General features: G+C 33.3%; 1 protein-coding gene across 1 annotated transcript in view; it reads right to left on the minus strand.

Moving 5' to 3' along the window:
- The window catches only part of Pde3b (phosphodiesterase 3B), a 214,806-nt gene that overhangs the window by 71,417 nt on the left and 129,439 nt on the right, over window positions 1–13,950 (minus strand). Inside the window, exons 5-7 of the mRNA XM_046438001.2 lie at window positions 10,061–10,167; window positions 5,285–5,486; window positions 4,655–4,728 (exon numbers count right to left, since the gene is read on the minus strand). Coding sequence (XP_046293957.1) covers window positions 4,655–4,728; window positions 5,285–5,486; window positions 10,061–10,167 — 383 coding nt within the window. The remainder of the gene's footprint in view (window positions 1–4,654; window positions 4,729–5,284; window positions 5,487–10,060; window positions 10,168–13,950) is intronic.

The following is a 13,950-nucleotide window of genomic DNA, read 5'->3' on the forward strand; positions in this document are numbered from 1 at the left end:
TTTAAAAAAATTTTATTGGTACATTAAGAATTATACACATTAGTGGGATTCATTGTTACATATTCATATATACACATGACATAAATTGGCCAATTTTATTTCCCAGTACCTACCCTTTCTCTCAAAATCTTTTAAGAAATGAATTCTAGAATACAGTAGTCCCCCTCTTACGGTTTAAATGTGCGGTGTCCCCCAAAATCCCATGTGTGAGAGCAAGAAAGTTTAGAGGAAAAATGATTGAGTTATGAGAACCTTAACCCAATCAGTATAGTAAATACACTGAGAGGGATTAACTGAGTGGTAACTATAGACAGGTAAGGTATGATGGCAGAAGGTAGGTCACTGTGGGCATGCCTTTGGGTTTGTATTTTGTCCCTGGTGAGTGGAGTCTCTCTCTGCTTCCTGGTGGCCATTTCCGGAGCTGCTTTCTTCCACCACACTCTTTCACCATAATGTTGCCTTACTTTAGGCCCAGAGCAATAGAGCCAGCTGTCTATGGAATGAGATCTTTGAACTCATGAGCACCAAATAAATTTTTCCTCCTCTAAAATTCTTTTTGTCAGCAACCAAAAAAAAAAAAAAAAAAAAAACTAAAACACCTCCCTTATTTACAGTTTCAATTACCAGTTGTTATCATCTGTGGTCCAAAAATATTAAATGAAAAATTCTATAATAAATAATTTAAAATTGTATTCCCATCTGAAAAGTGTTGATATCTGGCACCATCATGCCCAACACATGAATCATCACTTTGTGCAATATATATGCTAGTTGCCTGTTTGTCACTTAGTATCCATCTCAGTTATCAGATTGATCCTAATGGCATTATAATACTTATGTTCATGTAACTCCTATTTTACTTAAAAATCCCAAAGCAGAAGAGTGGTGATGCTGCCAATTTAATTACAGTAAATTGTAATAATTGTTTTATTTTTCATTAATTATTGTTAATCCCTTACTCTGCCTAATTTATAAGTTAAAGCTTATCATAGGAATGCATGTATTGCAGGGGGGAAGTGCATTTAGAATTCAGTATGATCTTACATGTCAGGTATAGATGGGGGACTATTATATTCAAGTAGTCTTGGTAAGTTAAGGCAGTAACTATGATATTCTAAAATAGCAATTCATGTAAAAATTGTTAGCATTTAAGGTATATTACATGTTATTTTTAATATCATAACTCCTAACAACCAGACCTCACAAATACTAGTAAAAAAATTGAGATAAATGTAGAAATTTATTTTCCAAAGATATCCATATCATTTTTCTTATTCTATACACTTTTCTAAAATGCATTCTTATCACTCTCCTATCAAGAGAGAATATTTATTTACCAAACCCCTGGAATCTCAACAAACCTCATGGCTACTGTGATTAGAAGTTATGTGGTTTTAATCCTTATGCTTAAGTCTATGGTTTATTTTGAGTTACTTTTTGTGCATGCAGTGAGATGAGGGTCCATGTTTTTTTGTTTATTTTTTGGCAAGTGGATATCCCACTGTCCTGGTACCATTTGTTGAAAACACTTATCATTTATTTTTTCCCTTTTGAATTCCATTTTGAATCTTGGGGTTCTTTGTCAAAAACCAATTCACCATAGATGCAAGAATTTTCTTTTGGACATTCTATTCCACTAAACTATAGGCTCATCCTTCTGCCAATACTGCCTTTTTAAAAAAATGTTTTTAGTTGTAGATGGACACAATACCTTTTTTTTTTTAATGCTACAAGCATGTTTTGAAATATAATAGTGAACCCCATGGATATGTACATTTACAAATGTTAATCAAAACTTTTTTTTTTTAATTTATTTTATGTGCTGCTGAGGAATAAACCCAGTGCCTCACATGTGCCAGGCAAGCACTCCACCACTGAACTACAACCCTCAACCCCCCCAAAACTATTGTCTTAATTAGTGGCTTTACAATAAGTTTTCAAATCAAATAGTACAAGTCCTCCAACTTTGTTTTTTTTTTTCAAATTTGTTCTTACTATTGTAGAACTTCTGAATTAACTACTGATACTGAGGTCATTTGTATTTCTATATAAATGTTTACACCAACTTTTCAATTTCTGTGCCCCCACCCAAAAAAAAAAAAACCCTGCTAACGAAAGAAATGGAGAACTACAAAACCCTCAGTGAAAAAGGGAGCTCAGGAATCTGACCTGTCATAATAATCTCCCTTCTCTGCCAAAATCCTCCTGCCCACTGAAAAATAAGCCTGCCAAAAGTAAATGAACAACTTGGCCCCTGCTAACCCCTATAAAAAACTCAGACCCTGTTGAAGCCTGTTGCCATTTTCCCTCTTGAAATTGTGCCCCTCAGCTGCTTAATAAAGCATCACTAATCCATTGAGGTCTGTCTCCCTTTCTTTTTCTTTTTGTATTCTCCTTCATTTGCTTTCAGGTGAAATTTGATAAAAACTGCACTCAACTACTGATCTATTTAGGAGAACTGTTATGCTGTCATGTTAATAATATTTATTCTTTCAGTCCATTACTATAAAATAGCTTTCAACTTTTCTAGATAGTCTTTAATTTTTCTCAGCAGTGGTATAATTTTCAGTGTATAAATATTTCTGTTAAATTTATTCTACTTTATTCTTTTTTATACTATTATGAATAAAAATGTTTTCTTAGTTTCAATTCATAATGATTTATTTCTAGATTATGGTAATACAATTGATTCATTTTATTTTTTAGTTATAGTTGGACACAATACTTTTATTTCACTTATTTATTTTTATGTGGGGCTGAGGATCGAATCCAGGGTCTCAAACGTGCGAGGCGAGCACTCTACCACTAAGCCACAACCCCAGCCCAATATAATTGATGTTTGTATATCAATCATGTCTTATAACTTTGTTCAACTTGTTTATAGGTTCTAGTAGCTTGTAGTGTATTTTCTACACAAAAGACCATATAATCTGTGAATAGGGATACTTTTATTTTCTTCTTTTAAATTCTGGATGGCTTTATTTTTCTTACTCATTTTCTTGGCTCAACCATAAGTACAATGTTGAGTAGAAGTGCTGAGACTAAAAATCCTCATCTTGTTATTAATCTTAGAGGGAAAATTATAGTCCATTAAAGATAATGTTAGTTGTGAATATACCCTTCATCAGGATTAGGAACTTCCTGGCTATTAACAGTTCATTTTATTTAAAAAAAAAAGTATTGGATTTTGTTTAATGTTTTTTCTACGCCTATTGAGATTATTCCTACAGGTTTTTCCATTTATGCTATTACTGTGGTGTATTATAATGATTGATTTCGAAATGAGCAGCCATCCTTACATTCCTGGGATAGCACTTAGTCATAATGTGACCTTTTGTATGGCTGAATTCAATTTGCTAGTATTTTGTTAAGAATTTTTGTATCTTCTAATCCAGCAATGGATGGCTAGCCAGATGACATGGAGCCCCAATTTACTCAGGACTGAGGAGATAAACTAAACTGGTGACATTTAAAATTTCAGTTAGGGCTTCTCTAAAATGGCGAATAACTTCCTGAAAGCAAAGCCTAAAGGGCTGCTCACCCTCACCTGGAAGACTCCAAAGAAGCTAAGAATGAAGATTGCCCCCTGCCCTGTTATGTCTAGCACATGCTAACTAAATCTGCATATATATATTTCCTACCTTTTGTCCCACTTTGCCCTCTCTTCAGGCCAGCTAAACCAACATATATATATATTACCTGGCTTTTTTTTCTATAAATTGTAACTGCTTCTATGGGATTGGTAAGTAAGGCAATCTATCTGCTTCTCCCCAGTTTGATCAAACTGAATAAATAAAGTTAATTTTCTCTTATTTCAAAGGGGAAAAAAAGATTTTGTGTCTATGTGCATAAGAGATATTGATCTGTAGTTTTCTATTTTTGACTTTGATTGTGGTGTGAGGGTAATACCAGTCTCAGAATGAATTGAGAAGTATTCCCTTCTGTTTTTGCTTTATGTTTTGTATTTGGGGGGGGGGGGGCGGGCAGGGGGCAGGAGTTGAGTTAGAAGAATTTGTGAAGGACTGTTTTATTTTAACAATATTTAAAATGTAAAAAAAAAAAAACATTCTGTAACCCCCAACCTGACAGGTGCCATGGAAGCTAAAAGTAGAGACTGCCCCTTCCACAGACCTGTGGGGAACAAGCTAACTAAATCTGCTTATTGTCTTCTGCCTCTTCCCTTCTATAAATTTAGCTCACCTTCAGAGATTTTGAAGATGGAATTTTTGAAACTGTAAATTTATTCTATCTTCTGTCAAAGATGCCTTTGAATAAAAACTTATTTTCCTACTAATTTGATTCCATATATATCTGGAGCAATGAGTGTTACAGCTAACTCTTCCTTCAGGTGGTACTGATGGCACCCAGTAACACTCTCACATCAATTATTTATAATTTGTCTTAATAACTCTTCTGGGAAATAGGCAAAAAACATTATAATCTTCATTTTAAAGATGAATAAAATAGGGGCTTGGGATACAACTTAGTGGTAGCATGTGTGAGGCTCTAGGTTTAATCGCTAATACTGAACAGCAACAAAAAAATAACCTTAAAGGTTGATAAGTAGAAGTTAAACTCATTCAGTCATCCATTTGAAAAAATATTGCAAGAAATTTCTCTTAAATTCAAATATGTATTACTTATGTAATCTCACCTGATTTTCCACTGTGGCTGTCTGTACCATCCGATTCACATGTTGAAACATATTTTAGTATTTGATGTCCACAGCTTATAGAATAAAATAGATAAATATATGCATGATAAATAAGGTGGAAAGGTTTTTTTACGTAAGTGTAATTAGAAAACCTGCTTAATTTTTAACCAAGATCTCAACTGCAATATATTCTCATATTCTTCTCTCTATATTAACTTATAAGATTTTAACCTAGAAATACATCTGTGTGCCCTTGAAGGAAATAACATTTTGGAAAGTCAACATTGGAATCAGAGGTAAACCCATATTCTTATCAAAGTAGAAATAAGAGTTAACACCATATGAATTGGATATCATGAACAAGTACCAAAGTAGCATATATAAGAAAAATTTTCTATTTACTAATATGATATGATGGGTTGAATATCATAATTCACATCATTTAATTAGAAAATTTATAACAGCACTGAGTGAGAAAAAAAGTTCATTTAGAATAAAAACTACCAGATAAATATAGGACAGGGTCTTAACCAATACCCAGTTATGATACAGAATTTTAAAAAACTGATAATACTTTACTAAAATAACTTACATTTTGGAACAGAAATAATAAACAATTAGGAAACTTACTTGTTACACAGATTGCTATCAGAATTTCGAAGATGCTGATAAAAATCTGGTACATTGGGTACATTGCCCAGAGATCTATGTAAAATAACATTTGGTTTAGTAAGAAAATCAGCAGTATCAGGAAATTCTATGGGTGATCGATTAGTTACACAACCAGCAGACATCTGTCCATGGCTAGGAGAATTCAAGCTGGGTAAAGCACCTTAAAAAATTAAGAGAGGAGATAAATGAGCATAAATATATGTGTATGGATTCACTGTACATATTTGTGTTTTTATGAAGACATTTTCCCTTTTTAAAGAAAGGAAAGCATTTGAAATTTAATGGTAAAATAAATTTCTATGTGGGGCTCAAAGACATTCTACAAATTTAAGCAATAGTTGCCATATTAGTCATTATTAGTGACTATTGAGTAAACAGTCTCTGGAAGAATAGTACACAGTAGCTAAATATTGCGAGCATGACTAAAACAAATATCACGTGGCACAAATTTTCCTAATTCATAATGGTCTTTTATCTTTCATAATTTATAAAAGATATCAGGTTGATTCTCCATATGAAAAAAAGACTCTGTACTAAATTTTAATGCTATTTTTCAATTCAATAATATCCAATTTAATTAAACAACTAAAGTTCTTAGCATTTAAACAAACTAAGGATATAATAAAATTATATAGTAATACAATATAATTTTAAAATGTAAAAATAAAAAAAAATTCTGTAACCCCCCAGGCAGATCCCTTTAAATTATATAAATATTTGCAAGTCATTCACTCATTCAACAAATATTGTCCAGATGTGGTGGCACATGCCTGTAATCCCAACAACTTGGGAGGCTGAGGCAATATGATTGCAAATTCGAGGCCAGCCTCAGCAATTTAGAGAGACTCTTTCTCAAAACCAAAGATAAAAAAAGGTCTAGGGATGTAGATCACAGGGAAATAACCCCTGGGTTCAATTCCCAGCATCAAAAATAAAAATAGAACAAATATTTGAGAGCCTAACATATTAAAATGTGCTGGGTTTCTCAATAGAAAAAAAAATGAAATCAACCCTGCAACTCAATGAACCTACATAATAGAGAATAGAATATAAATAAGTGCTAAATGCCAAAATAAAGGGAGAAAATAGTATGTATTTATTACTGTGGACTTTTCCACAGGAAAGGGACTTGAACTAAGGTAATGTACCTGGAATAAAGATAGGCAGATTTAAAACTTCAGTTGAAAATAAAGATCCAAATAATGTGTGATTCAGAGAAGAAAGCAAATAACAATCTACAGTATTTTTTGACATACAGGTAAACATTTCACAGATGTGTGTGATGATATGAACTTGGCTAGGTTACAGTGCCTGGTTATTTGAATAAACACCACTTTACATGTTGCTTTGAAGATTTTTTTTCAATGTGATTAACATTTAAATCAGTAGACTCCAGAAAAGCAGATTAACTTCCATAATGTGAGTAGGCCTCATCCAACTGGATGAAGGCCTAAGATCTCCCAAAGAGGAAGAATTTTGCCTCCTGACAGTCTAACAAGAGTACAACATTAGCACCTGTTAAAATTTCCAGTCTTCTAGTCTGTCCTGAGAATTCCAGAATTACCAGCCTTCAAAAATTGAAAGCCAATCTTTAAAATAAATATTCACTCTTTGTTTATCTCTCTCCATGTATATCTATATTGTCATCTATATAGATATTATATACACATATGTATATATCTTTATCCTTTGCTAAACTGATGGTAAGTAGAAGGGGACTGTGCTATCACTTTTTAATTTTCTTATCACTAATAAAGTGAAGCACTTTTCAGGTATACACATCATTGTACAGTTTCTTTTCTGAAGTGCTTGTTCAATTCTTCTGCTCATTTTTCTAATGGGTTGTTTTGAAAGACTCTAAGGTAGACCTATTGATTCCTGCCCCCTGATTTCGAGTACAGGAAAGACCTATGACTTCCTCTTGTGTAAACTGAAGGATGATGGGATATCACTGTCATGATCATGGTAGGTTATAGATTCATCTTGCTAGCAGACTCAATTTAGAGATCAGTCTCTAAAGTGACTCATCTTGCTTGCTTGACACTCTTGCTGGCTCCATGAAGGAGCCACAGTGACCCTGTGATAAGGAACTGTGGGCAGACTCTAGGAGCTGAAGATGGCCTCCAGCAAATAGCAATCAAGAAGGCAAACCTGTTGAGAACCCATAACCAAAGGAAATGAATTATGACCACTATCTAATTGAGCCTGGAAGTTGATTCATTCCAGCTGAGATCAACTGGACTGGGTCCACACATTGAATATAGACTTACAACATATTATGCAGAGAGGGCTTAACTTAACTGTGTGAGAACTCAACTCAGCTGCATGAGGACTCCTAATGTACAAAACTGCTACATTTTTGGTAATCTGATATGCAGCAATAAAAAAATCCCATCACTGACTTACTTATATAGCTTAATTCCAGTTCTTTCTCAGATGTTATGAAAGTTTTTTCAGTTCTTTTTATATGAATGTTTATTCATTTTTATACTCAAATTTATCCATATAATCCTATATGGTATTTTTTGAGTCTGGCTAAGGAAATTTTGCCTTACTCTAAAGTCATTAATTACAACAGTACTGCACATTTTTCATTAGATTTGTCACTAGGTAATTGATGACTTTTGATGTAGTGGTAAATGGTGTTTTAAAATTTTATTTTCTCATAGTAGAGAATGCAACATTTTTTCTATGTCCAACAACTCTGAAAAACTTATTACTTATGTTACTTTTTTTTTAGATTTGTCTAGATTTTCTACACACACACACACACACACACACACAAATCACCTGAAAATAAAGAAAAGAATTCACATCTTCCCTCCCAATATTTATTGTTTTTTATATCTTTGTCTTATTTTAATTCATTGTCTAGAAACTCCAGGATAATGTTGGATACAAGTATTGATATTGGGTAACTTTATTATGTTTCCAAAGTCAGAAGGAAAGTGTTTTATCTTTAAGTATTAAGTTTGCAATGCAATTCTGGTAGATAATATTTACCAGATTAAAAAAAAAATTGCTCCTTTTATCCCCAGCACCACACAAAAAAGTGCTCCTTTTACAATTTTTATAATGTTTTTAATTTTGATGACCCCAATTTAGCAATATTTTCACCCAGACTATGCTTTTGATGTCATTACAAAAAAAAAAAAAAAAAAAAACAACACTTTATTCAAAATCCAAAGTCACAGATATTTTCTCCTGTTTTATTCTATGAGTTTTGTAGTTTTAGTTTCCCCCCAATAGGATCCACTAAATTGAATATACTTGTACCAGCATCATATTTTCTTGATTATTGCATCTTTGTAGTAAGTTTTAAAATTTGGAAGTGTGAGTCCTGTAATTTTTTTCATTTTTATTAAAAAATTGTTTTGAATATTCTGGGAACCTTGCATTTCCATTTGAATTTTAGCATCAGATTTTCAGTTTTTATAAAGAAGCTAATCCAAATTTTGTTAAGGATTATATTATATGAGAATTATATGTTACACATGGTGAAACGGTTATCATAATCAAATTAACTAATATATCCATCATCACACATAGTTAATCAAGTTAATCATTTTGTGTGTGTATGTTCTGAGTAATAGTTAAAAATTTTTTATTTCATTTTTTCCAAGATATTTCATTAGATTAATAATCTGGTTGGCAATTTTTATTCCTTCAACATTTTAAATGTGTCATTCTTTGTGTCTGACTTCCATTATTACCGTTGAAAAGGTCATTGTTAGCTTTGCATATTGTTTCTTGAAAAATAACCTTTTCCAAGTATGTTTTAAAAATTTTTCTTTTTATATCTATAATTCAGGAATTTGATTGATAAACCCAGCTATAATTTTCTCGGTATTGAGCCTTCTTCGGTTCACTGAGCTTTATGAATCTGTTGGTTAATTAGTTTTAGAAAATTATTCTGAGCTAAACATCTCTCTTCTTTTCTTCTGCAACTTCATTCACAGATATATGAGACTTCTGACTATGTCCCATATGTCTCTCACATTTGGTTTTGTCATTTATGTATTTTTTTCCTGTCTGTGCTTCAGTGTGGAGATTATATATATATATATATATATATATATATATATATATATACACACACACATACATATATACACACACACGTGTATTTATATAGATATGTATATATGTGTGCATTTTTTTTTGTAACAGGAGCTCTTAACCACTGAGCTACAACCCCAGCACTTTTTAATATTTTATTTAGAGATAGAGTCTCACTAAGTTGCTTAGGCCCTCATTAAGTTGCTGAGGCTGACTTTAAACACAATCCTCCTGCCACAGCCTCTGGAAATGCTGAGATTACTTAGGTTGATAAAATAGTTCTGTATTTTATCTTTGATTTCCTAGTGCCTTTCAGTGCCTGGTTCATTGTAGATGTTCAAAATGTGCTTATTGAATGAATCAGCAATTGGTCAACTACTAGCCACCCAAATTGCTTACTTGTGTTAATTTACATAAAATAGTATTCAAGATTAGATATAATATGGAGTGAAAAAAATTTACACTACCATATATTTTGAGAACTCCCATATTTAATTATAAAGACTAATTTCTAAGCCAGATTTATCACATACACCTGTAGTTCCAACTACGTGGAAGGCTGAGACAGGAGGATCTCTTGGACATAGGAGTCCAAGGCCAGCCTATGCCACATAGTAGAACCCTATCTTAAAAAAAAAAAAAGTTTAGAAAAATTTTAAAAGAATAATTTCTTACCAGCTCTTTTCAGACCCACATGGTGAGTCAGTGATATAGAAGATGACCTTTGTTTTGGGATTGTCAGTAGATTCGAACTAAAAGGCCCATTTAGATAGCATCCATGACTAAAAAGGAAAGATAATAGATTAAGAATTGTAAAATAATTTAATTATTTTCCTTTTCTTTTCTCGGTGGTCTCTAATTCAGTTAACAAATATCTGCTTACACATTTAGATCCTAGTCCTATATCTAGTGCCTAAGATCCAAAGCAATAGTTAGTATATTTTTTTCTGTTAAAGGACAAGATAATAAATTGTTGACTGGAGGCTATAAGTTCTGTACTCAACTCTGCCATGGTAGCACAAAAGCATCCACAAACAATAATAAATGAATTGGTATGGCTGTGTTTCAATAAAATTTTCTTTACAAAAATAGGTTAGGGGGGCTGGGGATGTGGATCAAGTGGTAGCGCGCTCGCCTGGCATGCGTGCGGCCCGGGTTGGATCCGTAGCACTACATACAAACAAAGATGTTGTGTCCGCCAAAACCAAAAAATAAATATTAAAATTCTCTCTCTCTCTCTCTCTCTCTCTCTCTCTCTCTCTCTCTCTCTCTCTTAAAAACAAAAATTGGATAGGGATCAGAATAGGTCTGGAAAATAGAGTCTGATGATCCCTGGCCTCACAGATTATCATTATCACCTGGAGAACTTCTTAAAACACAGATCACTGGTCGTATCTCCAGGATTTCTGATTCAGTAGGTCTGGGATAGGGCTACAGAATGTCCTTTTCTAACAAGTTCTTAGATAATGTTTGTATTGATGGTTCAAGGACTTCACTGAGAATCAATGTCTAAAATATAACTTTTCATCATTTTCTATTCCCCTTTCTCACAGATAATGACTACCTTTATCTCAGTAATTCCCTTTAACTGAAATATTTATGATAAGTTTTAGGAGAGTTATGAAAAATAATAATCACAGTATACTAGTATGATAAAAAAATGAAGTTTATTATAACAATTTGCAAAATAAACAAAGTAATAATATATATGGAAGTTTGTGGCACAATGCCACGCACATATAAAACACATCTTTAGATATTCACTAGCTTATTTTCTTCTACTGGTTGATTCTTGATGTAGGCATTCTGCCAGAAGGGCAAGAACAAATCTAGATTCTCTCTCTAGTTTTATTCAACATTTTTTAGTGTAGGTTAAGTTCTCAATAAGCTTCTCCCCAACTCTTTCCACCTTTCCTGCAGTTCCTCATTCTATTTACTCAAGATCAAGTGTTCTGTGACTGCAGAAGCCTTTATTATTGCCTCTCTTATAACACTTTCCCATATTCATAATTTTGCTGCTTATATATTCAGTTGCTTGCCAATTTGTGAGTTGAGCTATATCTGTGTTCCACAGATCTGTGTGGGATAAATGAATGATAGTTTCTTTAGATTCCTACTCTAAGGTTAATACAGAAAAAATATTTTCTGCTCTCATATCTGAAGTGAACAGACTCTTTTCTTCACACGATTAAGCATCATAATCCAATATGGGATGCTGAACCCCCTCAGGATATTTGTTAAAGCAACAACTTCAAAGATCCATGTTAATGCAATCCCAAACTCTTCACAGTGATTGAACAGGCCTCATAGGAGTAGTACTTGTTAACAAAAGTAAAAAGTGAAAAGTGCCATTAAATAGGCAAAGAAATTGCTATAGAAAACCAGAGGTGAAACAGATTACTTTTCCTTCAAGAACAAGAGAAGAAAATGTCAGAGTGACTTGTCTGCATTTGTTTTTGCAGTGCTGAGGATGAACCCTGGGCCTTGTGCACTAATACTGAATGCTCCAATACTGAACAATAGTTCCAGTCTTCAAAGTGTTACTCCTAAGTGGTAATACCTTAGCCCAATTAAAGATGTACAGATATAAGGGTAAGAAGTGCTATTTCAGTTAAATTCCTTTTATATTAAAAAGGGGCACAGAAATAGACAAAGAGAACATCAAATAGTTAAAAGCTTAACTAGGGTTTCAAATAAAATAGAGAAAGATGATGTTAGAAAGATAGTTTAGTGTTGTAAATGAATGGACTCCTTAAATAGTAAAATCACAAGTCCACTAAGAGATGACCAATAATAAACTCTATTAATTTAATTTAATAGAGTGATTGATTAAATGGAACGATCCTTCTTTCTCTAGTTATCTCCCTCAGATTCTTTTTATCAAAGCTATGCACAGCTCCCTGGGTTATAGTACTTCACTTTTTTTTTTTCCCAAGCAAAGCTTGAGGTAGAGCAAAATTAAATTCTATGCTGTTCTTTATACCACTAAGGTATCACTCTTTACCCAAATATTTTATTTACTTCAATTTTCTTGACATATACTTCAGCTTAATTTTAATTTTTTTGTACCGAGGACTGAACCCAGGAGTACTCAAACACTGAAGCCACATCTCAAACCCTTTTTAATTATTTTATTTTGAGGAGGGGTCTTGTTAAATTGCTTAGGGCCTCACTAAGTTGCTAAAGCTACCTTTGAACTTTCAGTCTATTGAGAGTCGGAATGGCCCCTGGCATTTTGCCAGAAGTAATGGTTGAGAGGTGAACCCAGAGAGCCATTAAGATGGTGATAATTAAATTAAGCTGAGTATAATTGCTGTACTGGATGATGCTGGATTGAAACAGGCTGTGTATTGAGTTGTATATGGACCCTGCTGTCTGACAATAGGGCGGCTCCTGCTTCCTCGAGCCCGCTATTTTGGAGTTCTCCTGGAGTTCTCCGGGGGTTCCTGTTGAGCCCTTGAGCCCGGTGGAGGGTGAAAGAGTTCCCGGGAAGTGCGCATGGGGTGCTGGTGGAGTTTGGGCAACAAAGGAGTTCCTGTTTGAACCTACAAGTGCCTCGTGGGGGCTTGGTTATTTTGTGCTCAGCCAGACTGCGGCATCAGTCCTCCTGCCTCAGCCTCCCAAATTGCTAGGATTATAGGTATAGGCCACCACACCTGACTCAACTTAATTTTCAAATGGTGTTTTTAAACAAAGGACAATGTTTCATATATTCCCGTGGTCAAAGTACACTTCAAAATGTATTACCAAGAAGCTCTAATTTTTCTTTAAAGTAGATGTATGTAAGCCTTGTCCAGTGAGGTCTTTATCACTTTATTCTTCACATTTTTAAATATTTCATGAGGCATATAATTTTGTTTTAATGACAGTTAAGTGAATATATAGAATCTACCTACATTTACCCTATATGAACACTTTTCAGGGTTAAAGATTAGTTTTCTCTGGACCATGTTTGTTGTTGTTGTTGTTTTAGTACTGATCATCTCAGGCAGCAGGATAAAAATGTTCTTACCTCAATGTAGTTAAAGAAACTTTTTTTAAAAATTTTTTTTAGTTGTAGATGGACATAATATCTTTATTTATTTATTTTTATGTCGTGCTGAGGATTGAACCCAGTGCTTCACACAGGCAAGGCAGGCAGGCGCTCTACCACTGAGCTACAGCTAGAGCACCTCCACTTCCCTTTTTAATCCCCAAAATATTCTCAAGATAATGCTTCCTATGGCTTAAAAAAAGAAATCTGTTATATTTTCAGTTCACTCCTTCACTGCCCTACTTCTATTTAAAAAATAAAAAGACTGTCATGTTTAGGCTATAGGCAAAAATCTATATCAATGCTCATTTTCCTGTACTATATTCTTCATATTTCAAACCATTCCTCTTTTACACATAATTTTGCTTGATTTTTCTTTTATAAAAACTAAGTTCACCTATTTGAATGTATTGTAAAAGATTCAAATTAATAACCACTGAAGTATCTGGAAAATTATAATTATCTAATTATATTTCACATATAAATCTTAAATAAATTTTAACAGAAAAAATTGCTATGCTCCAATCCTGCC

Source organism: Marmota monax, unplaced genomic scaffold, assembly GCF_021218885.2.
Source record: "Marmota monax isolate L192 unplaced genomic scaffold, Marmota_monax_Labrador192_F-V1.1 WCK01_AAM20220418_F8-fsc00061, whole genome shotgun sequence".
Lineage (NCBI taxonomy): Eukaryota > Metazoa > Chordata > Mammalia > Rodentia > Sciuridae > Marmota > Marmota monax.